This window comes from Eucalyptus grandis, chromosome 9 (genome assembly GCF_016545825.1).
Source record: "Eucalyptus grandis isolate ANBG69807.140 chromosome 9, ASM1654582v1, whole genome shotgun sequence".
NCBI lineage: Eukaryota > Viridiplantae > Streptophyta > Magnoliopsida > Myrtales > Myrtaceae > Eucalyptus > Eucalyptus grandis.
In genome coordinates this window covers 2,828,935-2,855,513 of record NC_052620.1, presented here as the reverse complement: position 1 = coordinate 2,855,513, position 26,579 = coordinate 2,828,935, and the positions used below count along the sequence as shown (strand labels likewise).

The 26,579-nt window shown below is 38.3% G+C and overlaps 3 protein-coding genes across 5 annotated transcripts; 2 read left to right on the top strand and 1 right to left on the bottom strand.

Moving 5' to 3' along the window:
- The first annotated feature begins 174 nt into the window (after window positions 1–174).
- LOC104418080 (farnesylcysteine lyase-like) lies at window positions 175–4,764 on the top strand. Its single transcript, XM_010029303.3, has 5 exons — window positions 175–943; window positions 1,118–1,291; window positions 3,225–3,584; window positions 3,721–3,896; window positions 4,343–4,764. The coding sequence occupies exons 1-5, from the start codon at window positions 425–427 to the stop codon at window positions 4,605–4,607; spliced, it is 1,494 nt and encodes a 497-aa protein (XP_010027605.2). The 5' UTR covers window positions 175–424; the 3' UTR covers window positions 4,608–4,764.
- A 1,167-nt stretch (window positions 4,765–5,931) lies between these two features.
- On the top strand, window positions 5,932–7,933 carry LOC104418079 (RNA polymerase II transcriptional coactivator KIWI). The gene is made up of 4 exons (XM_010029302.3): window positions 5,932–6,148; window positions 6,255–6,360; window positions 7,435–7,457; window positions 7,550–7,933. The coding sequence occupies exons 1-4, from the start codon at window positions 6,014–6,016 to the stop codon at window positions 7,604–7,606; spliced, it is 321 nt and encodes a 106-aa protein (XP_010027604.1). The 5' UTR covers window positions 5,932–6,013; the 3' UTR covers window positions 7,607–7,933.
- Window positions 7,934–8,241: 308 nt separating this feature from the next.
- LOC104418075 (NAD-dependent protein deacylase SRT2) lies at window positions 8,242–13,969 on the bottom strand. Of its 3 annotated transcripts, none has more exons than XM_010029286.3 (12): window positions 13,804–13,969; window positions 13,551–13,593; window positions 13,218–13,443; window positions 13,010–13,075; window positions 12,501–12,546; window positions 11,690–11,850; window positions 11,476–11,605; window positions 11,094–11,258; window positions 10,234–10,361; window positions 9,476–9,575; window positions 9,321–9,384; window positions 8,242–8,580 (listed from the first exon to the last, which is right to left on the bottom strand). In XM_010029286.3, the coding sequence occupies exons 1-11, from the start codon at window positions 13,921–13,923 to the stop codon at window positions 9,331–9,333; spliced, it is 1,239 nt and encodes a 412-aa protein (XP_010027588.2). In that variant the 5' UTR covers window positions 13,924–13,969; the 3' UTR covers window positions 8,242–8,580; window positions 9,321–9,330. The 3 variants fall into 3 exon arrangements, with proteins under 3 accessions (XP_010027588.2, XP_010027589.2, XP_039157781.1); XM_010029287.3 differs by having other exon boundaries at window positions 13,563–13,593; window positions 13,804–13,965; XM_039301847.1 differs by lacking the exon at window positions 13,551–13,593 and having other exon boundaries at window positions 13,804–13,965.
- Window positions 13,970–26,579: the final 12,610 nt, after the last annotated feature.

Here is a 26,579-nt window from a genome sequence, read left to right as displayed (position 1 = left end):
AATGATTGGCTATTGAGATATGCATGCATTCTTGATTTCATGGATGACCCAAACACCTAGAGGAAAGGGAAATGCATGAGCGATGAGCTCATCATGCAAACGTATGCAAACGTATGTATAATATAATACAGTTTCTGGTCGTGAGAAGACAGCGCAACCTGTAAAAGCACCGCGAAGCCATGGGCGCTTCGATGGTTTCCGGAGCATAGATTTTCTTCGACCAAACCATCCGGCCACCTGCAGAAACACTGCAAAACCCACGGCGTCCGTGGTTTCCGGAGCAGACAGTCTTCGACCCACCATGTCCACGGGACCCCCTCAGCAACCCGTCAACCTCTTCCTTCGTCGGTCTCCTCCGTCGCCCCGAAACCGAGCTTGAAGAAGAAGAGAGAGCAAGAGACGTCAAGCTCGACAAGCTGCAACAATGGTCGCCTGCATCGCCGCACTCTTCGTCCTGCTCTTTTGGCTCCCAACCTTCACGTCGTCGTCGTCGTCGTCTTCTCTCTCGGTCTGCATCGTCGGGAGCGGGATCGGCGGCTCCTCGGTGGCCCACTTCCTCCGGGAGTATGCCTCCCCGTCCGCCTCCATCTCCATCCGTGTCTTCGAGCGGCGCGGTGTCGTCGGGGGTCGCATGGCGAGGGTCGCCGTCGGCGGCGAGAGCTTCGAGGCCGGCGGGGCGATCCTCCACCCCAAGAACTACCACGCCCTGAATTACACCAGACTGATCGGCTTGAAGATCAGGTGGCCGAATGCCACGTCGGCAAGCGACGGCCGCGACGATGATGGTGATTTTGGGATTTGGGATGGGAAGAGCTTCGTCTTCAAGACGTGGAGGGTCAGCTCCAAGCTCCCGGTCGTTGACAAGATCGTGTCGTTCGCCAACAAGGGGCTCTTGTTCTGGCGCTATGGGTTTTCTCTCATTCGCATGGACAACTTCGTTCAGGTCTCTCTCTATCAATCAATTTTGTCTAATCATTCTGAACAGAGTGTGTGAGTGGAGAAGTGGAGTGAAATTGAATGATGAATTGATTTTTCTTAAGTGTCTGGTTTAGTTAATTTGCATAATGATGTTGTTTTCTTCATGACAAATGAAAATAGCTACATCTCCGTGTTGCAGAGGACTGTGAATAACTTCCTGAAGTACTATGAAAGCACCGACTCGAGACCCGTCTTTGAGACGGTGGACGAGATGCTCAAATGGGCAGGGCTCTACGATCTCACTGGGCATAATTTAGAGGAGGAATTGATCAGTATTGGGCTGTCTCCCTTGCTGATAAGGGAACTCATCACTGTAAGAATTCTCATAAATTTCACAATTGATTTGTATTGATACGGCAGTGCTTTTCCATGTATCTGTCGAGATCTGGGTAGCGACTTCAAAATTTGTTCATCCTATGGGTGCCTTCACTTGAATGCAATGCAAGTTCTAATGTTTTAATTGTCAAATATCTACTCCCTGAACCATACGTTGTACAAAGATGCTGCGAATCTTCTTTACTCAGAAGAAGAGAACAAGAAAGGATTGAATAACCTACAACCAAAAGTATGTGCTCATTCATGTACAGATAGAAAGATATTGGTGTAGTGGCCGCCTCATGGAAGGCCAGGCCACCAGTGGATGAATAAAAGTGTTTCTAGATTATATAATGGGCTTGCAGACAGATGACCAACCTGTATAATTAAATCTTTTTTTATTAAAAGAGAAAAGTTGACAAAGTTTGCAGTAGCAAATATGCATAAAATGTTGTCATGAATGCACATGATCATTGTGGTATTTCAAACTGTTAATGGAAGGCATGAAGATTTGCTAGTGAATGATGATGATAAGTTTGAGAGAGCTGCTAGTCTTCTGTTGTTTTTTCCTCTCATTCTGGATTTCTCCAGGATTCCTCCCTGGCCTGAGAAGGTGGGGGAAGTTGGGGTGGTTTCTGGATGTGTTGAGAGATATTTTTTGTTGTCTGTCATCTTAGCTCTTGGGAAATACTCCTAGGTCATGGCTTGAAGAAAATCCAACTGAGTGACAAAGGCTTTGTGAAGTGACTGCAGCCTAAGTTTGTACTGATAACTTTGGTAACCGGTGCATCTGGAATCTAAGTAGTGTGAATTAGAATAGGATGTCTTTCTAGGATAGAGCATAAGTTATTCTGCTTCTTGTCAGAGAGGTTGAGTGACTGCTAGGTAAACTGACTTTGATTACTGTGACATCATACAATGAGATTCGACGTGACTGTTTACTTGATGCAGCTCTTTACTGTTGCAGCAGGCTGCTAGATGTATGCTTTGGAGTGTCCCTGTAGGTCTAGGTACATGGATTTGTATTTGCAATTCTTTTGATGCTAAATTACTTCATGTGCGCTGGATATTTCATACGTTATGTTCTGTTTGAATGGCTAATATATATGCACGCTTGTGGCATTTATCAGTCTATGTAGCATTCATGCACAGACTAGACCATATTAAACTCTCCAACCCGTGAGTCTCATGCTTATGGGAGTTTTTAGTGCCTGCTTATATTACTTTGAAGCTATTTTCAACTGTCACATTTCAACTTTCATGGATAAAAGAAAATGATTTCCTGCCCTTTCAATGGCCTGTTTATTTTGCTTTTCGTTGAATATCATATGTCCAATTGTAAATTTTTGTGAACATAACCTTTCTATTATTTATGTATGATATTTGACATTAATATTTTCATCTTGGAAGAATATGTTGCTGTTTCTATTAGTTAGGTTTCAAAGCCATGAAGAAACTGGCAAAATGTGGTATAATTTTTGGTTTCTGAATGAGGTTTTATTGGCAGTATTGCTAATGACCATTGCTTCTCTTGCTCTATACTCTTTGTCAATTGCCAAGACAACCATGACATTGTGTTATATGAGATAGTCTCTGATCAATCAGAAACTTTGAAGTAGAGGGTCAGTTGAACCAGAAAAGAAAGAAAACATAAAAAATTCAGATTGGCATAGCCACCAATACATTGCTTGACGAATTTACATGATCTGTTCAAGCTTTAACTGAATATATGTGCTGGATGCTTTTGCCAGAGAATGAACTCAGGGTGGAGATGGAGATATAATATCTAGTCAGATCTTCATGAAGTAAAGATTATACATACGATTAGAACTCAAAATGTCAAATATAGGATCCTAGTGGACCATCTGTTTCGTTCTGCATATTTCTTCTTAATATTATTATTTTGACCATCTAGCATTGTTATGTTGTAGATCATCACAAGGATTAATTACGGTCAAAGCGTAAGCATCAGCGGACTTGCTGGTGCTGTTTCCTTGGCTGGATCAGGGGGTGACTTATGGTCTGTCGAAGGAGGAAATTGGCAGATGGCTGCTGGTTTAATCAACCGTTCTAATGTTGATCTGCACCTTCACGAGGCTGTACAGTCTATTTCTAATCATGGAAACTATTATGAGCTCAATTCCTCCGAAGGTAACAGCTATAAGTGCGAGGTTGCTGTGGTTGCCATACCATTGGATGAGGTCGACATTTGCTTCGACCCTCCTCTTTCAATACCTCCAAGGAAGCTACAGCACACTCATGCGACTTTCGTGAGGGGTCTTTTGGATCCTGTGAGCATTTCGCTTGTTACTGTCTCAATCATCTATCTATATCTTCTTTCATCATAACTTACCATTTTAGTTATTAATCGTGTTTTATGTTTTCGTTTTTGTGTCTTTTAAATGGGAATGCCATTGTGAGCAAAAGGCATACTTTGGGCTAAGCTCTGTGGAAGAAATTCCAGAACTGGTCAGTACAATCGAGGATCCTGGCATTCCATTCTTGAGCATTTCAGTTCTCAAGCGACACGATGAAAAAGAGGTGACTTACAAGGTTTTCTCGCACGAAGCCATGGTAGATACGTTGCTGGATCAGATATTCAGGTGACATGTTCTAGTTCTTTTCAAATGTTGTGTTGTAGACTAGCTAAATTTGTTCTTTGTTGGACTTGGTGGATGTGTTTGCTTTGTTTGCTGAGAGGGAGAAGGATCTATCATCTATGCAAAGATCCTCCTAATAGGCGACAAATTCTCGAGGTCATTTCCAGAGATGATCTCATGTTTAGGAGGCCGTGAGCAACACAGCTACAAAAATCTTCTGCTCATTGCTCAGATGGAGTTAACGATTCGGCCTTTCAGTCAGAAATGACTTATTGAAAGGCCAAGGAAGTGTTCGAACAGATTGCCGATGCGCTGCCTTGTTTGGAAGTAATACACTGTCGCGCAAGACTACGCTGTAGATAGTGAAAAGGAAAACTCAGCACCTTTTTGAATTTGACGACGAAGTGGACTGACAGGCCAATGCTAATACTCGATATTGCTGTTTGCAGTGTTCGGAAGGACACGATCCGCATCGACTGGGGCGCTTACCCCCGTTACAAGGCTCCTGAAGTGTTTGCCCCATTCATTCTGGACGGGCAGCATCTGTACTACGTCAATGCCTTTGAGAACGCCGCGAGCACGATGGAGACGAGCGCCGTTGCAGCCGAGAACGTCGCGCGCCTGATCCTGTCGAGACATTTCAGCCATGTGCCCTTGAAGCGTTCGGGCTCGGAGAGCTCTACGGTCGACGCGGGTTTGCATTTGGAGCTATGATGAGGGGTCAGATACTTGATGATGAATTGTGTAAATTTTGTAAGATGTAACTCATGACTTGAGCACCTTGATGCAAGGAGCACTGGAATGTGATATATATCTTGTGATGGATAGCTTGGAAATATGGTTTTCATTTTATGAGACATCTTAAAAAATGTTTAATGGATAATGTTATTAACAATTAGATGATCACATTTTCCAGATAACAAGAGAAGCTTCTAAATTTGCTCTGGTGTCTTTGTTTCTGTGAATTTTTTTGAAATTTCATGAAAAAGAGAAATATTATTCATGAAAATCAATTTAAAGGAAAACATTTATATTTTTAAAGGTAGAGACTTCGTTTTTCTTGTTTTAAATATGGATATTTTCTTTAACTGCAATAATTTTCCATTAACTAATCATCTTCAGCAAATCAAACATGTAAAAATTTAGAAAATTAATTTGTGAAAGATTTTTTTTTTTCACTCAAACAAACGCATCCTAAATTGATTGTGCTATCTACTAAAACATCAATGTGAAAAGCGGGAAATCTTTTTTTGGCTAGCTCAATTTAAGTCTTGATTGTCAATATAAATTTTCATCAAGCCATCAGCCATTCAAATCAAAACTAAAATGGGGAAAATTACATAAATGATTTTGAAACCTGATGAAAAAATGAGTACTTACTATAAGGGATTAGTTTTGAGGTGGGTAAGTTCAAGATCTGAAATTTGGAATCTATTTTGTTAGAATGGGTCCATAGTTTTTGGAATCTGAATTTTATCATGTATACCTTAGAATTGACCCTGGACCTATCTTTTTCTTGATTCGGTTCCAAAATCTCTTTGAGAACCTATATTTATTTTTTTTCTTTTTCTAGTTTCCTTTTATTACATCATAATAATATTAATAACGAAATGATTTAGAGTAAAAGATAAACAAGGACAAGCGAATAAAGACAAGTAAAAAATGAGGTAGGGTTGTGAGGCTTGAATGAGTAAGGGTAAGCCACCAGCGAGCGAGGAGAGGGAGGAGAATCACGAGTTGTGAAGTATCTAAGTGAGATTGGAGAGAATGGAGAAAAAAGAGAGAGACGGAGAAAAATATTTCAAGAGAAAAATTAAGGCTTTTAAGCTTGATGAAGAAATTTCTAAATTCGGTCCGGTTCCTATAAATTATAAGAACCGGGGACCCTAGAACTGGACCGATTTCAGGGCGGTCCGACACACACTTCTCAAATAGAACCGGTCCGGTTAGGCAGCCCTGGCCCCTAGTATTTAGTATTTACATGGTAATTGGGAAAGCAATTTCCTTTATCAATCGATCATTTCGTGGGGAAAAAAAGAAAACCAAAGACAAAGGACGACGCTCTCTCTCTCTCTCTCTCTCGGTTGCGCTGTTTGCGGCGGAGCGGAAGTGAAGTAAGGATGTCGCAGAAAGGGAAGAGAAAGGACGACGCTACCGCCTCCGACGGCGGCGGCGACTCCGACGGCGGCCAGGCCCCTCCCCGGAAGGCTCCCCGGCAGGATTCCGACGACTCCGACGACATCGTCGTTTGCGAGGTTCCCGTCTAGTGATTTCTGCGGAATGCGCGCGTGCTGGTGTGGGGCTTTGTGGCGATCCTAGGGTTTTTGATCGGTGGGGGTTTTGGTTTCTTTGTCTGTGCAGCTGTCGAAGAACAGGAGGCTCACCGTCAGGAGCTGGCACGGCTCGGTCGTGGTCGACATCCGCGAGTTCTACGTCAAGGACGGCAAGAGTCTTCCGGGCAAAAAAGGTCTCTTTTTTACTCTCTCTCTCTCTCTCTAGGCTTTGTGTTTGGTTGTCTGCAGTGAGTTGCTCTGCTTTGCTTTCGGCAATGTGGAATTTAGGGCAGCTAGCTGTGATCTTTTTTGGGTTTGGGATGCTCTCATGTTGATGGGAGTATGTTTTGATCCTTGGTTGATGTGAGTCTGTTTGTTGTTGTGATTTGCGGGTGAGCTCGGCTGCTGAGCTTTGGAAGTGTAGAAAGGTGAAAGCTTTGGGATCATGGCGTGAGGATGGTGGGAATTTGAGTTGGGTTTCTGGTTCTAATGCCCATTTTCCATTTGAATTTGAGAATGCTTTTGCTGGCATCTTTTGGAGGGGCTTTCGATCTAGATGAAATGTTGGAAGCATTGCAACTGGGCTGAGTGTATTGAACTTTGTGTACCAGTATCATGGTGAGTACTGCATGTTAGATGAAGGTTTGGATTCCATGATGGTTTTGGGAGGATCATGGTAATCTTGATGTCTCGGCATGACTTTTCCTTTTGTTAGTTTCAGCCCGTTTCTGTTACTATGCTTCAGAAATACCGATATCAATTAAAATGAAAAACTTGTCTGATCTTTTAGAGTGCATACTAGTTCAAGGTGTATATTCGATTGGATCGTCGCTCCCTTGCCATTTGGCTCTCCTTTATGGACCTGAGGGAGCTCAGTGGATGGTACACTGGGTTTTGGAAGTTGCTACTTTATGTGTGCTTCGCTTGTTTCTCGCAAAATTTTTATCCCAATGGAGGTCAGCATCTTTGATTTCATTAGTTGAAGTAAACTTTGTCTTCTGATAACACTGAAGGTTCCTGTAATGTTGCTCTGTTCTCACGCATGTATGCAACTTGTTATTTTGGCGTTGCTTCTGCCTAGCCAAGTCAGCCATTTGGAGTATATAACTGTTACCAACTTAGCATTCCACATCATTGTTGCGTTTGGTGGTGTTGGTGCTATTCTATTATTGCCATGTCATAATACTCTGGCAGACCTTTTGCTCGTTGCTTCAGTTAGTATGATCTCTCTTAATGTTTTCTATCTGTTGATTTGGTCTGTTGTCCAGGTATTTCTCTCCCCATAGATCAGGTAAACTCTTGGTCCTGCGTGCTACTAGTACTTGAAATTTGAACAGTTTGTTCAACCCAACGTCCTCACATTGGTCTTTATGCTTTGTGCAGTGGAATAAACTTGTGAAGCACATGCCTGAAATTAACGAGGCATTCGGGGACGCATAGGAGCTAGCGACCAGTCTTGTCGGCTGCTGTCTTTGCTGAATTAACTGGCAGCTCATTTTGGTTTGTGGCTGGAGTGAACTGGGATTGGCCAGTAGTTGCTGACATGTAAAATGGTTTGTATGTAGTTGCACATCTCTTTTGGCTCTCTATGTAGAGCTCGGTGCTCGAGTCTATGTACTGGAAGTTACCTGGAGAGAGCATGATTGAGCAGCCAAATAAACCGATCGGCAAATATGCATCTTGGTGAAAAGGAACCGTTTTGTGCTCTGATTTAGTTGAAGGATTGCGGGGGAAAATGCGTCTCCCCGCATTAGTTTTCTTTGGCAACGATTTATATCTCCATCTTAGCGAATGACGCAATGAAGACTTAATATGTTTTCTTGAAACGAACCATTGTTCACTGTTTCATTTTAGGGCAGAGGAGACAGGCCTGCGAGTTTCAAGCGTTAAGAACTATCATATGATATGCGCCTTTGCTATGCTCCAGCAGCCTGAAGCAATGAGACTTAGCTGTGCATGATCTAGCGGCTGCTGGACGAAGTTTTCATGGACGGCTGACGAAACACATCGATATGACGGCTGACTTTTAAAAAGACACGTATTTCATCAAAATTGCCGTGTATGTGATCACCCAATTGTAGAAATAATGCCAAGGCATGTGATTGGAAATATAATATGAAGAGATATATGACCCTTCTGAGTCTCCCATTTAGTCTCACCATCTCCACGAGAGCTTCAAACTAATTTGTTGGAAAGAAACCTATCCGGTGCATCGTTACGATTCACATAAACATCTACACGATAGTATCAGATTTCATTTGACGAGACAAATGAATAACAAGACAGATGAATGGCTTCTGGGCTTAATGTGTACATGTAGGAGAGACTTGACTTCAAAGAATCATTATACTAAGCAGTCATGACAGAACATACAGAGACACTGCCTTGTGGCTTCTACATACCTTCTTGGCCTCCTGCAAAATAGTCATTGACAAGGTCACGATGATGACATGAATGCTGTTGAAAAAGATTGAGAGCATCAGGCAATGCTTCTGCTCTATCCGTCCACAGTTTTAGGCTTATTAGAGGGTTCATAAGTTCAAAAGTCTCTCTTTACATATTAACATTGTGGAGTTCTCTTCGAAAGGGCCTTGTTTTACCTCATGCTGACGCCAAAATTCTTCAATAAATAAATAAATAAATGAAAAAATATCTGATATCTACTCATCTTCAGCAAATATTCGTGTTCATGACCTGTCGGGAACAACACAATTATCCTGGAGACTAGGATTTTGAATGCATTTTGAATCGTTTCACATTTTCATCTTAAGCTTGTAAAGTCAATAACATTGCATTTATCAAGACACCGTTTTACTTTCTTCCTTAGAGATATGCCAAGACACCATCTCTTCATGGCATGCGTCCAAGATAAAAAAAACTACTTTCAACAATATCATGATCCGTGTATAAAGAACAACAAAGACAGAGGCATCAGTAAAGCTGTCTTCCTATTTCACACACCGTTTCATAGATAACCAGAGGCAACTTCAAACCCAGGTAAACCTCACTTTAAGGCAAGACTTGTTTCATGGGGCTTAATAACTGAGGCAACACTAAAGATTTGCTCAAGTGTCTAGCTTCATCTTTGCAATGGGCTCCAATAATAAATCAGCTTCAGCAAAGACACGGTCCTTTCTAGTTAGCTAAACAATACCTTCTTATTGTCATCGAACAGCAGGGATGCTGAGAGATCCTGTATGAAGCACTCTGGGGAGTATCTACAAGAAAGAAAAGTATGGAAACATCAGCAAAACCACCATTGTAATGTTATGAGATGCTAGATTTGTAACATGTTGAAAAGTTGATTACCTCTCCCAATCGAGCGTTTATTTTCAAAGGAACCAAATCATCTGCCCGTGTCACACCTACATTAACAATTGCAGTGGCAGCTCCAGACTCATGAGCGGCTCTGTCACCCAAATGTGAAGATACAAATTACCATTTGAACCTTTCACATTGGAAGATAACACCACAACTATAACTATTACTTCTTGCTTTCTTTTGTTTATCATCAGAGGGGAAGGGAACCTTCGATTAGCCAAAGAAGCAAACTCTACTTAAGCCATAGAATTGGGAAATAATAAAATTGGATCTTTCCTATTGCCAGGCAAAGCAAGATTCTTGACAAAACATACATATCAGTTGGAAAACAGAGCCCAAATACACCTAATGAGGAGGGGAAAAGGAAAATAAGCAAGCGTTACAGGATGCATGTCCACAAATAGAACAAGAAATGCCTCAAAATGAAAGGCTAAACAGGGAAAATGACATGACAGGTTGAGTTAGTTGGTATCCCTACAATCTACAACAGGAATTATCAGCACTATTGGACCTGAATATATGATCATCTGCACAATTTAGTCGTGTAGCAGCAATAAGAAAGTGCCATTAGATTCATCACCAGATTCACAATAGTCACCCTGCACAACATCTTCAGCAATATCTAATGACTTGATAAAGCATGAAGACCATTAATGGTGTTCTTCACTACTCAATCATAAAAATGTACTGCCTGGAAAAGGTAATTGTCTGAATCATGGAATATAGGCACAAGATGAAAGACATACTTAATAAGGCGGTAAGCAGACATTGTCATCAAAGATGATCCTAAGACCAGAAAAGCATCACACTCTCTAGCAGCTTCCATGGCTCTGTCAGCCCAATCTTTTGGCACGTTATCACCAAAAAATACAACCTTCAAGGAAAAGCAAGTAAATAAGAGCATAGACAAAGTAATAAAGAGAATTTAAACAGGAGTTTTCTCCTCTAAGTAGCAAACATGGGAATTAGATAGAATTCTAAACTAATACTCTTTCACGAAATATTAAATCAATGCACGATGCAGATCCTGAAAAAGTACTGCTAAGTATCAGATACACACTATAATCCGACTACAAAGTGCGTCCAAACTTCTCATAGATAATATTCTTCCTACCATAGCGCACTGATGGCTGCGAGATGCCACAGAAACTTTACTTCTCTGTTTACTCCTACTTTTGAAACAATAGAAGAAGTCCATCCGCACAACAAATGCCTATAAATCATCTTGAAAATGGCGAAACAAGCACATCTAAAAATCTCTTTTCCTTTTCCTTTTTTGTGGTTCACAGTAAACCTTCGTAAAATGGTTAAACCTACATAGGGACAAGAAACGAGACAACATCAAAAGACCATGGCTATTCCACATTAAATCCTTCCATTCCTAGATATGATCCCAAGGAGCAATTTTTCAAGAAAAGTGGGAAAGAGCATATTAAGTTGCTTTTGTAAAGATACTTGGACCACAGTGATAGATGGACCATTTCCTTTTTCAAATAGTATAGACAGAAGTAAGAAGACATACTTGACCTTCAATCAACCATTAAGGAGCTAATTACCTCAGAAATTCTACAAAAGGAAAATGTAAAATGTAGACAAAGAGCCATACATCTGGTTTAAGGACCCCACTGCATTTTTGGCAAGTAGGGATTGTAAAATCCTCCTCCCAGAATTTCTCATCTATCTCAATGTCACCATCAGGCCTCTGCTTCATACCAAAGCTCTTGTCTGAACCAGGGTTTCCATGATCCAAACTTTCTATTGCAGCTGCCCACTACAGCAAAATGATTACCTCAGCTCAGTTACTGACCATTTAAATTATCAACTAAACTACAATTTTCACATAATGTCATCTGTTAACCTTGTTACAAACATACTGGATAAAAAGGAAAGAGAAATCACAGTGGAACCATATGAATGAACTGGGATTCAATCCAGCAGAAAGGAAGAAAGTGGAAAAGCACTAGAAAAAGTAAGTACTAAGAGCCAACCTTTGGGTTGAGAGCCTTCAGCTCTTCTTGGAACAAATTCCGGCAAAAAGAAAATCCACAATCTATACAAATTACAGTATAAACGGTCCCATGTATTTCCAGTGGATTGCTACCAGCACGATGGTGCAATCTGAAAAAAGTTCAGAAGAATTATCAATATCTAACTTTATCCTCCAATATCTGAAAATATCATAAAAGTTCCACATCCAGTTACCTGTCAACATTTTGGGTAATCATAAAATCTATTCGACCAGCCTTTTCTAGCGACGCAAGGGCATAATGAGCCGCACTAGGCTGTGCTGTGGTAAACTTTCTCCATCCAGCATAGCTCCTTGCCCAATATCGCCTACGGGCCCGTTTAGAACGAACAAACTCCTAATGAATTTTCATGGAATTAAAGTCAAAAAATGAGAGACGCTAAAGATCTTAGGCACGGTTACACCTTAAAAAGATGAAAACAACAGAGAAGCCCCAAGAAGAAGCTGAAAAGATCTTATCAAGCAAGAACCAACAACAAATCTTCTCCATATCCAAAGTCACCAATTACAGCACATTTTTGTACTTTCCATATTATCATATCATTTATAAGAACCACCAATCCAACCTAATTCCCTGAATGCCCTCCCTTATTTTCTTAGGCCCCAACCCTGATTTTATGCTACTTCCATAGACACGTTTTAATTGGAGTATCCCAAAACATTCATGTGAGAAAAATGTTCCAATGGAAAAATGCTCTTTCAATTAAATGAGTTGGCTTCCTATTCTCACCACCTATTTTATTTCTGCCTCTTCCTTATCCAAAATTTGCATATATGTATTAGAACACTCTTCAAATTCAAATTTATACTCCATAACTTGCTTTCTGATAGAACTGTCCCTGCATTTTCGCTTCATCTCTTCATAATAAGCAGAGCGTTGCTATTTACATAATGAAATCAGTAAAATGAAAAAATAAATAAATAAATAAAGAAAAAAAGAAGGGAAATCAGGGAAGCTGCAAATCCCAGCACGTGCCTTCAGATCACCTGATGGGTAGTTGGCCTGAAACCTGTGCTATAAGCCCCATTTGGACTGCAAACAACAAATAAAAGTTGGAAGGGTTTGTCTTAGCTACGAAAGAACCAGTCAACACATATACAATGGAGACAAAATTACAAATTGTCACATTCAGCATGAAAGCTTAACATGAGAGTGCCATTATAAAAACATGACCACATGCTGAAAATACATATATACCACAAGGTTATGCAGAGTGCATAACTTACAGACTAGTGTTAGGCATGAAAAATGATGCAGCATCACAGCAAGATCTCTCTTCTAGTTCTTCCCAATCACTTAATTATCCAAATTAAAAGATACAGAATAGCCATGAAAACATAATCAAACCATCTTTGATATAATTTTAAAACAAATTAACCAGAGTGGCTGTTATATCTCAAATCATCCAGGATGAAATATTTCCACCCATCAATGATTTCTATCAATTTAAGTGTCCACTATATGTAAAATATCATTCTAAATATAACTAAAGAACCTTCTATAATCAGGAATACCACACTCCGTGCTCATTCCAGCTCCAGTCAGAACCACAAGCTTCGTACTGCAAACCAATTTAGATAATACATAAGCAACATGAATCTAGTCATGGAACATACGTCTCACTGAGGAACGAGACACTTGGGAACATAACTATAAAACAAGAAGTCACCACAGGCAGAGGGTAAAAAATTTTTAGACCAGACCTTGATTCAAAAAACTGATGCAAAGAATCAGTATCCTTAAGGCTTGGAGGATCTGGATCAGGCACCATCTTCTTGTCCCTCAAGAATTTGGGAGGTACTTTCTCTGGATTCCCTGAAGAAACCCCGGGGACCGATATGCGGGCATTTATGCGAACCGACCTCGCGAAAATGACTCTCCCAGCTCTCACACAAAGGTTGGAAACCTTATTATAATCAAACAGAGCCTCTAACAAAACCCAAAAGCCACTCATCAGCACGACAGCGTCAATCAAATGCCAATCTATTTGACGACAAACGACTCAAAACTGGACCGAAACAATGGAAAACACTTGCCGGCAATTTTACCTCCCAGCATTTGCCTCAAGCCCGTAATAGTCTGTACATGCAGAAACGCGAATGATCAATCGCAGGACCGACAAACGACGCCAAATTGCAAACCCACATCTAAAAGCAAGAGGTTTTTCCACGAATTCGAAGACAACAGACCGAAAAGAAAGCACTCCAAAGAAACCCAGATGATACGCTGAACCAAGTATGGATTCAATCACAGAGAGAGAGAGAGAGAGAGAGAGAGAGAGAGAGTTACATGAAGGAAGGAGGAATGAGGACGTGAACGGAAGAGGGTGATCGCCATTGCAGAGATTGACAGAGGTGGCCTGCCAAGAAGTGTCGGAATTTTTGAGAGAGAGAGAGAGATTGAGCGCATCGGCGACCGGTTCAATATGGGCCATTCACAGCAGGAGGCCACGTTCCACAGCTTTCCATCCTTAAAAATTCAGATTTAACTCTATTATAAGAATATACTCAAAATTTAGCCTATATATATGTACAGCCACATGCCTGCTTTTAATTAATATGACCAAAGTCGATATAAGTGGGAATTTTCTCATGAATAAGAATTAGTGAATTCAAAATCTCAACAAGCTATGAAATAAAGATTAGTTATTTGCAAAAATATGAGTGAAAGTAGGTAATTTAGTAAGTTATTAATAATTTTACATAGACTTACCAACACTTGTAAAAAATTTACCAACACAAAAATAATCAAATACTGTTTTGGCCAATAGAATTCCACTATTTTTGGGGAGGGCCCAGTAGAATAAAAATTCAACTGTAATATTGCCGCAATAAATGCAGCTCCCCAATTTGATATTTCCTCATTTCATTTGGCCTGGAAACACCGTTTGGCATTACTCGACACTATTTGACACATTTCAGTATACGACAAAACAAAACAAAAATAAGTTTTCTATCAAAATGTTTAATATTGTCTCTAATCTTGAACATTTTCATATAATTTACGGACTATAGTGAATATATATCAAAGTTTAGGGATCACATTACATATTAAGTTAAAGTTCAGAAAATGCATTGAATATATTAAATGTTCATTAACCACATTGTACATTAATCCAAAGTCTAAACTTATTGGTCACCTCCCCTCTCCCTTCATTAATGGCCAACTAAATGATTATCACCCTAAGAACCTAGACATGCCATATCTTCACTTAGACTAACCAAGTAAACCAAGCTTATTTGACCACTTATGCCTAGGCCTAATTAGGATAATCTAATACTCATAATTACCAAATCTTAAGCTCTTAAATGTTAAGACCAAAGAAACTATTGGCCGAGTAAATAATGTCACTATAAGCCTAGATGAACTCATAAGCAAGTGAGAGTGCCACTTCTTACCAATAGTTAGGAAATGTGTAAAAATTTCATTGGATCATTTAGTACATATTAATGAGGGTCATCGTTACAAGAATGGTTATAAATATGTCTTCTCCCTCCATTTTCCACCACCACTCACCCACCCTTTCCCCTCACCTCGGTCGTTCACTCACCTGCCCCTCACTGTTGACTGTAAAGTGTAAGTGGAACTCCTAGAACTAAATTAGGCGGTTCGTTTGTCATTCAAAGTTTGGTTGTTGATAACTTTATAAAAATAGAGTTATTTTACCTATTTTATGCAATAATTAATGCAATATATATGAGAAAATATTTATATTTCATTTTAATTATTTGAATTTTCCTTATTTATGCGAGAATAATGAGATATGGAAAAGATAAAGAAAATAAGGGCAAATATCAGGAATTCAAATTAAAAAAGCAGTAGAAAATGAAAATGGATATCAAATCAGGAAATTCTTAATTTTGTTGTTATCTGCGATATCTGGAATATATCCTTTGAAGAGGAGAACATTGAGAGGCAGAGAGAGCAGTTAGGTTTTTGTTAGATCGTTTTTTTTATTATTTTGAGAGTTTTTCAAGTATTTTGAAGAGAAGACAAAAGTTTTTATTCTGTGATTCAAAATGCTGGATTTGATTTATATTTTTATTTATTCTTCTACTATGTTCTTTATTTTGTTAGGGCTAAGGTGTAGCCTAACCATGATGATGTGAATTTCATGATTTTTATGTTTTACAATCGATTTCATTCATGTGAGTTATATATTATTGTGTTTAATGCTTTTGAGTGACTGTCCATCACTTGAATGATCTGATGTGGATATTTGACACTAATAAGTAATAATATGCAATTGTTCATTATAATATATAACCATGAATTAAACGTGGATAGAGATATACCGCGTTATTTGTGTAGCTTTCGGTGATAAGATGATCCCCAATCATAAGAATTTGATGAAAAGACTCAGTTTTATAAGCCTTTTGTGGAATATTCATAATTTTTAATGCATTCATGTTTATTTTAATTCGCATAGAGATATAATATATTAATAAGCTGAGTAGTAAATTTGCTACTATACTATACTCATGGGAATATTCATAATTTTTAATGCATTCATGATATAGAGATATAATATATTAATAAGTGAGTAAAATACCTAGAGATATGATAGTAAATAGATTAGGAAATTCCGCTATCACATGTTTGATATCGTTTTTGTATCCAAAACAATTTGAAATTCATATATAATGGTTATGGTGAAATCGAATACTCTAACATAGTTATCGATCGATTTATTGCATTTAGTTTACAAATTTCGTTTTTAATTTATTCTTAATTATATTTTTATCTATTAAATAAATTTTAAAATTAGTCTATTTTAGTATTTAATTAGTTTATTAATTATCGATCTCCGTGGGATGATACTTTTTCTCATCATTATATTACTTGTTCGACACGTGCACTTGCATTTAGAATTTACGAACAATTGTTTACTTGAGTTTTGGTTTGATAATGTTTTGATGTGTACAAGTCATTTCATGTCCCTAGCCATGGGCAGGTTGCTTATCGATTGGCCATGAACCGATTTTGGTCACAAGCCACACCCCATGCCCTACGCCCAGTCATGTCATGGTCACATGTGTATCATGTATATCATGAAACTTGTTGCATATCACACCTTTAGGCCATGTGCATGATGGCTAAATCAAAAAGTAAAAACTGATAAATGCAGGAATTGTTATAAATATTTCATTTGCAAGGATGTATAAAGAAAGACAAGATTTAATGTCACTTGATGGTGGCATCGATGCCCCAATTGAGCCAAGATGTCTCTTGGTAACAAGATGCCATGAGGAGAGTTGCAGGATGCCATCGAAGAGGGCAATGACTTGGTTGACCTAGGAGGACCCTGAGTCAGGTGTTTTCTAGATGTTGTGGCATGCAATGGCCTAGTTGAGCTAGGATGCATTGGTTAAGGAAGAATGTCTTGATTGAGTTGAGATACCCCATTTGATGACGAGATGGATAATGATACATATTTCTTGTATGATTGCATGATAAGACATACATTCCTGCATGTAGTTGAATAGTTGCTTTAACTTTACTTTTGATTTACTATCGATACATAATGGCAGTCTATGTTCGTCTCACACGTCTTTGTGCTAAGTTAGAGGGTAACCGATCCCCTATCTTCGGGCTAGTGAATTTATTTACCGAGCTTGTCTCATTCCTTTCTTTCACAAGCTTGTAGGTATGGTTGCACACGCCTTTTCTCCCCCTATGTTTGGAGTCTTGATGAGCATAGAATTTTCCTTCATGACATGATAAAGAGTGACTCAACCATTGGGATTAAAATCAGAATTAGCAAAATGGTCTCCCATCACTATTCTACCAAGCTCATCATAATAGATAAGGATCTTGTGAGGCCACTCCGTGGCTTCAACGGCCCATCGGAACTTAACAGTGAAGGCCTCTTCTTCCCGTAGATGACCATAGACAAAAGGAGGACAAAAGGAACCAATTTTGGCCCACTACTACTACTAATCCCATACTAATCCACAAGCGAGCCATCACCCAACTTAGAAGTTGATAGTCTCAAGCATAACCTCATCTCTTCCACCATCATGTCCAAAGAGACTTTCCTACACACTGAAAAATAAGGAGTGCGCTGAAATTCAGTAAATAAAATCCCTAAGTCTAAGGTAAGATATCGTTTTAATAGTCAACTTGTCACCAAATAAACAACATGAGTTCAAGCCAAACAAAATAACCATGCATAAACAAGTTCTCCTTTTCTATCATGATATGCCAATAAAACCATTAACCATAATGCAAGTAAAACCAATCATAAGCAAGTCATATGAATAATATTTCATGATACAACAATATCATCCATGGGTTTAGCACCGTACACAAGAATATACAAGGGTGCATTTATACTTGTCATAAAGTTAACCACCGCACACATATGATTGAATCCATACTTGTCATAAAGTTCATCACCACATACATACAAGTAAAATCATACATGTCACTAGCTAGGACCTTGATTTGCGAGACATCTTAACTAACACGATATTGTCACCACCATCACATGGGGGACAAAATTATACATACCCTTTGCCACATCTCAGCCCATTCATCATGGGTGTTATCTACATTAATGAGGATAGATATACCATTGTCACGATGATCAACATACCATGACTACAAGAGCCATATCATACCTTACTATACAAGCCAAGTCATATTATAACCACAAGGGCTATGTCATACCATGCCTTGTCTATACAAGTCAAGTCATACCATGACTACTTGAGCCATGTCATAATAGGATTTCATCTCATATCAATATTGTAGAGAATTGTTAGATATGATAGCACATCTGGCTGACTCCAAAGTTTTAACCTAATGCTTACACAAAGGAATTCACTCGGAGGTAAATAGCCTGTCACAAAAGGTCTTAATCATATAGTATTATTTGCAAGCAATTCATCTTAACATAACAATCACCATGTTCATGATCATATTGTCATTTCTCATGCACTTCAACACCACACCTAAAAGAAACAATCAAACATGTTCTAACCATGCATGAAATCTACGAAATAAATTAAACAATTACAGCACATTTGCATCCCCATTTCATATACTTACACTAAGTTCACATATATCAACCAACCAAATGAAAAACACTAAGTGAATTAACCCAACTTAGCATCTAGGATTTTCACTTACTTTAAAGAGTTAGAAACACAAGATGGCTTTGGTGGTTAAGGTTGGGAGTGAATTTAGACAAGAAAGTGGAGCTTTTGCTATAGAATATGAGTAGTAAGAAGAAGTAGTAATGTGTGCCTAAAATGAAGGGGTAAGGCCCCCTATTTATAATCTTCATCCATGGCTATACAATGATTGCCTTAGTTAAATGCAAAGCTAAATGTTCTAACTGAAAAACCTCACTTGACTTAAGTTTGGGTGGCAAGTCTACTTACAACTTACATGAGGTGTCCCTAGTAGAATGGTTATGGGACAAGTGCTCCAATGAAAAAACTTACATTACCTAGCTAGGGCTTTTAGGTGGCAATCCTAATTGTATCATGTGACTCTAGTGCAATGATGTTAGGGACAATCAGTTAGCTAGTCAACAAATGGTCCAATAGAATTTTGACATGAGAAGATATTTTGGAGGGGATTAGGATGAACCATTCTCATTGGGCCGAGCAAGCGCATGAATCTCTATGCATTAATTGACTATGAGCATGAGTCACCAAAATATTAATGACCATAGGCGTAAGTCCCAAAACAGTAATGAACTATAGTTGAAATAGGTTACGTAATTCATGATGTAAAAACCAACCAAATTAATGTCTCAACCCAAAGCATAGTTAAAATTTTTGGTAAAGAAAAGAGAAATGGCATGCCAATTGAAGACAAATTCAAATTAAAGAAACCGATATTCATTCTAGACATTAGTATGTCTAAGAATATTTTGAATTTACTAAAATCATTAATGAAAGATATCAAAATTAGAAAAATCTCAGTTCAATAAATTATGTAATTCAGAGCATATCAATCCAACTAATATAACTATAACGATCACAGAAAATCATATTAAATACTATTATTAAGTGTAGAAAATTCAGGATGTTCTTCCTTGAAATTTCGTTCTTGAACAAAATTTGAAAATACCTCATCCAAAGCTTTCCTTGTCTTACAAGGCCTAGGGCTAAATTGTAAGTGTAGAATTTAATACATGAGAAGAAAAGAGAGCAATGTAGAAATTGATAAAGAAGAAACGAGGAGAATGTGTAAAACTGATTAGGGATTTTCACGTCTCACATATTTATTATTAAATAATACTTAATGACCATAATAACCCTCATATTGTAACACTTTCCCTCAAGTTGGAGCATAGATATCAAGCATGCCCAACTTGTTATAAAAATACTCAACCCTACTACACAAGTTTGCTCACTAGTCCTAACATGACTAGTAGAAAAAACTCCAATTTGAAGCTTTTTACAGATAAAGTGACAATCAACTTCAATATACTTGGTACGCTTATGGAATATTGGATTTGAAGCAATATGGATTGCTACTTGATTATCACACCATAGCTTCATTGGCGTAGGATTTACGAATCCAGTTCAACTAATAGCTGACGTAACCAAATTAATTCACAAGTAGCTTGAGCCATAGCTTTATATTCTAATTCTGCACTGAATCTAACCACAATACTTTGCTTCTTATTCTTCCAAGATACTAAGTTTCCTCCCACAAAAGTGGCGTAACCTAATGTAGACCTTCTATTTGTAGGAGACCTAGCCCAATCAACATCCGAAAATGCTTCTACTCCTTTGTGATCATGATCACTGAAGAAAAGACGATGACTTGGAGTTTTCTTCAAGTATTTTAAAATTCTGACTACATCCCAATGAGAGGTACGAGGAGAAAACATAAATTGACTCGCAATATCACTAGAAAAGGAAATATCCGATTGAGTGACAATCAGATAATTCAATTTTCCAACAAGTCTTCGATATCGTTTTGGATCATTCAATAGTTCGCCTTCCTTTGCCATTAATTTTGAGCCAGTTTCCATGGGTGTATCTAGGGGTTTTGTTTCTAGCATACCCGTCTTGCTAAGCAAATCCAAAACATATTTGTGTTGTGAGACATAGATACCTTTCTTTACCTTTGTTACTTTTGATACTAAAAAAATATCCAAGTCATCGCAAATCCTTTGTTAGAAACTGTTGTTGCAAATGCAATTTCAATTCATCAATCTATGTAGAATCATCTCCAATTATGACTATCATTTACATAAACTACAAGAAATATCCAACCAGCTCTTGAAACACAGTAAAACATAGAATGATCTCCACTACATCTAAACAATCCAAACTGAAGCACCACTTCTGTAAACCTCCCAAACCAGGCTCTAGGATTTAAAGATTTCTTCAAACGACAAACATAACCAGACTCCAGGTGGTTGCTCCTATACACTTCTTCATTTAAATCACCATGAAGAAAGACATTTTTAACATCAAGCTAAAAAAGATGCCAACAAGTAGAAGCAACCAACGAAAGTAAAAGATGAACAAAGGTTATTTTAGAGATCATTTTAGCTGCTGGGAAGAAAATATTACCATAATCAACCCCATAAACTTGTGCATAATCTTTAGCAGCAAATCTAGTCTTGAGGCAAGCAAGAGAACCATTAGGATTAACCTTAACAGTGAACGCCCATTTACATCAAACAATAGTTTTTCTTTCGAGTAGAGGAACAAGATCCCAAGTCTTGTTTTGGTCAAATGCCATTAGTTCCTCCTCCATAGTTGTCCTCCGGCCTTGACTAGATCATGCTTCGGCAACGGTTTTAAGAGTAGGATGTTTATCAATAGTATCTAGACTAGCTTGGAAAGAAGCAGACAGACCAGAATAGGTGACAAATTGTGCAATAGAGTGTTGGGTACAATCGCGAACTGCTTTGCGATGAGCAATAGGGATATCAATATTAGTATGTGATAGGCTTACCTTAGACTTAGAAGACGAAAAAGTCGAAATAAGTAGAGGTACATCTGTAGGGGGCTCCACATGCTAATGATGACGTCTACTGTATACATGCTAAACTGATGGAGGGATTGGAGGAGAATCCGAAGTAGGTTTCATAAATGACATGTAAAGGAATCATCATTCACTGCAGGAGGCTCCATTGGTTCGACTTAAAAAAGAAAACATCTTCAATGGGGAAATACTTATGCAAAGAAGAACGGTAACAACAATATCCCTTTTGTGTACGAGAAATTCCCACCAAAATGCATTTAAGAGACTGAGGGTCTAGTTTGGAAAGCTCTAGACAATAGTCACGAATATAGCAAACACAACCAAACATATAAAGTGGTAAATGAAACAAGGATTCCAAAGGAAAAAGAAAAGTGTTGTCGAACAGAATACAGCATGTGATTGATAAGATAGCATGCGATCATGATAGCATCGGCCTAAAAAGATTTGTTTACCTTCATTTCAAACATCAATGATCGAACAAAGTGACGGTTCTTTTGTTCGGCGACACCATTTTGATGTGGTGTATCCGAACAAGAAGATTGATGAAGGATGCCCTATTGGGTCATGAATCTAGAAAAAAATGATTAGAAAAATATTCTTTAGTATTATCACTTTGAAGAATACAAACAAGAGCTGAAAATTGAATATGTAGTTCGCTAATAAATGCACAAAATATAGAAAATAACTCATAATAACTTTTCATTAGACATAGCCAAGTGGCTCTTGAATAGTCATCTACAAAAGTAATGAAGTACTTGAAACCCAACTTAAAAAGAGTAGGACAAACACCTCATATATTAGAATAAATTAACATAAGGGTTAATACCCTAAAAAACCCAAAATTGGTACACTTGTGACAAATTTATCCTAAACTATTTTTGACCACCAAAAACCCAAAACTGGTATACTTTTGACAAATTTACCCCAAACCCGGGTACACTTGTGACAAATTTACCCTATGTTAATTTTTGTTAAGTTTTATTCTTAAATTATTAAGTTAAATAACACGTGACAGTTAACCGGTATAACAATTTAGAATTTTACATTCTATTTGTCACAGTTTACAATTTTTATGTTTTTTTTTTTGTGATATTAATCCAATTTAGCATATGGTATATTTGTTACAAATTTACCGGTTTAGGGTTTTTATAGTCGAATAAATTAGTTTGGGGTAAATTTGTCATAAATGTACTAATTTAGGGTTTTTATAGTCGGTCGGGGTAAATTTGTCACAAGTTTACTAGTTTGAGATTTTTTATGGTTAAAAAAATAGTTTGGGGTAAACTTGTTACAAGTGTACCCGTTTGGGATTTTTCAGGATATTAACCCTTAACATAAATGGTTGAGAGGTCTGTTTATTGATTCTTGAACAATAACTAATATGGTGCAATTTCCCAAACTGACATGACTTACACTCAAGACTAGATAAAGATTAAAATTGAGGATCTAACTTCTTTAAACTTTCCAAGAATGGATGGCCCAAATGACAATGGATCTATTGTGGGGAAGCTATGGAACAAACAACACTTGTAGTATCATCAAGTATAGCCCCCCTGACACATCCTTTACCAATCGTCTTCCTCGTCTTCAAGACCTGAAAAACACATGAATCGGGATAAAAAGTTACGGAATAATCATATGCTTTAGTAAGCTGATTGATAGACATAACGTTGAACAGAAAACTAGGAAGATATATGGCTGAAGATAAAGATATGGAGGATGTTAGGGGAACTGTGCCTATCCTTTTACTGTGGATAAAGAACCATCAGCTAATATAACATTAAACATAGACTCATGAAAGTCAGAAAAGATACCTGACACTCTAGTCATATGATAGGTAGCATCTAAATCAATGACCTATGGGCAAAAGGCAAAAGAAAGACACGCTTTTGCATTACCTATCTGAACAAAAGTAGCTATGAAGGAGGATAGAGAAACTCATTTGGAAATATAAAGTTGATTATACCTAGCAAATTCCTCCTTTGACATTCTGATCAACTTTCCTCCCGCAATGAATTGTGAAGAGGCACTAGATTTTACTACATCAGCTACATTAACTGCTACATTAACTGTAGCCTATTGAGAAGGCCTTCCATGAAGCTTATAACAGAATCTCTAAATATGTCTAGGTAAATCACAGTAATGACAATTTCAAACCAAACCGGTATTACCCCCTATGTCATTATAAGTGTTGCTAGCAGAGGGTGGTTGGCCTTCAACAAAACTACGGTTGGTGCCACCACTTCGACCACTACCACCACCATGACCTTGACTACCACCACAATTTCCTTGAGTTGCCAAGACTGAGTTATCATCTATAGAAAATGCATCCTTAGGTGGTTCACGCGAGATCCTTAGAACACGAGCAAATGTCTCAGTGAGTAAACTCACCCTATCTCCTCCAAGTATTTGGGAACAAATGTCATCATACTCTTGCCCTAATCCCCCCAAAAAAACTCAATATAGCCAATTTCTCCCATTGCTCTTGCATTTCCTTGACATTATAAGTAATGGGTAGTAGATAATTAAGCTCCTCATATATCTGTTTGAAATTAGCAAAATATTAAGTAAGCGGCTGACCTTTTCTATTAGCCTTATAAAATCCCCGAGACACTTCATATATCCTTAAAAGATTATTTTGTTCAGAATAAAGGACATTCAAGTAGTCTCACAACTCATTCATAGTATTAATGTGTAACCAAATCTACAATTTGAGATTCAAGGGAGCTCAATGTTTGACCAAGAATTCTAGCATCCACAGTATCTCAATTTGTATCGAAGGCAGATATTTTACCTGTTAGATGATTCTATTGCTCTCTCCTAATCAACACTACAACACGATTTTCCTCCATAGTTGAAAATTGGTGATACCTTCTAACATCTTCTCTGTCAAATGACTAGAGGTTGTAAACACAACCTCAGCTACTACACCTCTAATCTCCGCCATAATTCGATATGTACCAATATGACGCAAGAACTTTCAGTACAATAATCAAATTCAAATCCCTCCAACTAATTCAATTCAACAATCTATCGTGATTTGTTTCAAACAATCCAAATCTCCATAATACTTCAATCAATTCATCTTATTTCATCAAGACAAAACGCCCAAATCATAGGTTATGCCTAACCAGAAACCACCTCATCCAACATCAATTTCGTGGCGAATAGGATTAGCATCTCCATCAAGCAAGTTGCTGCAATTTTTTTTTTCTTTTTTTTTTAAAACTTAGAGAACAACGAACACACAAGCGAACCTTAAAGAACCACACCAATTAGATTGGCTTGCACGGAGGGGCCTGAGCTCAACCAACGTCAAATCTTGAATGGATGGACAAGACCGCGTGACGCCGAACGACATCAAATCTAAGCCAATAAGGCCAGATCTGAGCCGACTACGCTCGTTGGCATCAAATCTAGACTCGAGAGGGCTGGCCAACATCGACTTGGGTTGAGTGATGCTTGTTGATGTGGCTCGATACTATGTAGAAATTAATATAAGAGAAGAAAAGAGAGCAATGTAAAAATTGATAAAAGAAAAACAAGGAGAATGTGTGAAACTGATTAGGGCTTTCCATGTCTCACACTTTTATTTTGAGACACTTTTATTATTAAATAGTACTTAATGACCATAATAACACTATCAGTGTTAATGACCATAATAACCCTCACACTGTAACAAGTAACAATTAATACTTGTTCGGAGTGATCAATTCCAGGGTGGATAGTTCCTACCCTAAAACCAAGAATCACCTGTTAAGGACTGGTTTGGCAAAATGGGAACCAAGAATTGCCCATTGGTTCATGGATTCACCCGAGAACCGGACCGCTGGTTCGATCCAATTTCCAAGTAGATCCATGGAACCAGTCTAGTTCCATAGTAACTCATATATGTTGTGTAATACAAGACCGAATAGCAGGTAATATACACTGTACAAACTATAAACGCTAACATAAAAGTTTGGGAAATGAAACAGAAGGTAATAATTAAAACACACACAACATGAAGACCAAACAGAAGACCATGTACTCATCGTTTGTTGGATGATTGCACTCTGTTTAAAGGCTAACATCACCACTGAGCATTATAATGTGACTAAGATATAGAGCTGGAAATCTGCCCACAAAACCAAACAGAAGGCTCAACGTTCTGATATTTGAAATATGAAGACAAATCTCCGTAAACAAACTAAGCTGAAACAAACATAACCAGGAAACTAGGAAAGGCAGTAGAAAACTAGGGTTGACAATTGGATTTCAAAACATAAAAGTGAAAATGTTTATATAGAGTACTAGTCTGTCCGGGCAGTCCGGGTGGGCGTTTTCACATTAGAATTGGGTACCGGACTGCCTGTCATCCGGTTCCAATTATTGAAACCAAGAACCGGTCCGGACCCCTGGGGAATCGCCTAGAACTGGCCAATTTAGTCCGATTCCAGGCAGTTTTCAATTCTTTCGTACACCCCTAATACTTGTACCAAATGTGCAAGCAAAGCAAACACGCACACTTAATGTTTTAGACTCGTGTGATCAACCCCACATTGTCGTACACCCCTAATACTTGTACCAAATGTGCAAGCAAAGCAAACACACACTTAATGTTTTAGATTCGTGTGATCAACCCCACATTGTCTTACAAGGCCTATCGCCTAGATCTAGCAAGGGCCAGCCTCATTGATGGCCGTGAGGATGGCCTCCCCCAGGGTTGCCCTCGCCCAGTCCTCTACGAACATCACCGGTGCACATAAGAAAGAAAAACATAAAGGAAAAAAAAAAAGTAAAAGGGAAAAAATTCAAAAAAAAAAAAAGAAGAGAAGATAGATGACTAAAATGTCCTTACCAGTCAAAAAAGTCAAAAAGTTGGGACCTTGCTTGAAACAAGATCCATTTAAGGCCCTTATTTGAATAAATAAAGGCACTTCAAACCCTTATTTGGAATTTTCCCATTTTTCTTTAATCGCAATCCATTCCACTCAGTGCAGGCACAGAAGGTGGCTATGGGAACTTCGACTTGAAAGCTTCCCATTTCTCAGCCCAGAATATGTAACTTGACTTCTTAGCCAGAACATCTATAGACAACTCCTTTGCATCTAGCTTATAGA

Excerpts from the sequence above, each read along its gene's own strand:
- LOC104418080 (XM_010029303.3), top strand. The coding sequence starts at position 425 with ATGGTCGCCTGCATCGCCGCACTCTTCGTCCTGCTCTTTTGGCTCCCA. Across the intron at positions 944-1,117 it reads GCATGGACAACTTCGTTCAG|AGGACTGTGAATAACTTCCT; the intron begins GTCTCTCTCTAT and ends TCCGTGTTGCAG. Across the intron at positions 1,292-3,224 it reads TGATAAGGGAACTCATCACT|ATCATCACAAGGATTAATTA; the intron begins GTAAGAATTCTC and ends GTTATGTTGTAG.
- LOC104418079 (XM_010029302.3), top strand. The coding sequence starts at position 6,014 with ATGTCGCAGAAAGGGAAGAGAAAGGACGACGCTACCGCCTCCGACGGC. Across the intron at positions 6,149-6,254 it reads ACGACATCGTCGTTTGCGAG|CTGTCGAAGAACAGGAGGCT; the intron begins GTTCCCGTCTAG and ends TTGTCTGTGCAG. Across the intron at positions 7,458-7,549 it reads TTTCTCTCCCCATAGATCAG|TGGAATAAACTTGTGAAGCA; the intron begins GTAAACTCTTGG and ends TGCTTTGTGCAG.
- LOC104418075 (XM_010029286.3), bottom strand. The coding sequence starts at position 13,923 with ATGCGCTCAATCTCTCTCTCTCTCTCAAAAATTCCGACACTTCTTGGC. Across the intron at positions 11,259-11,475 it reads TGAAGGCTCTCAACCCAAAG|TGGGCAGCTGCAATAGAAAG; the intron begins GTTGGCTCTTAG and ends ATTTTGCTGTAG. Across the intron at positions 9,385-9,475 it reads TAAACGCTCGATTGGGAGAG|ATACTCCCCAGAGTGCTTCA; the intron begins GTAATCAACTTT and ends TCTTTCTTGTAG.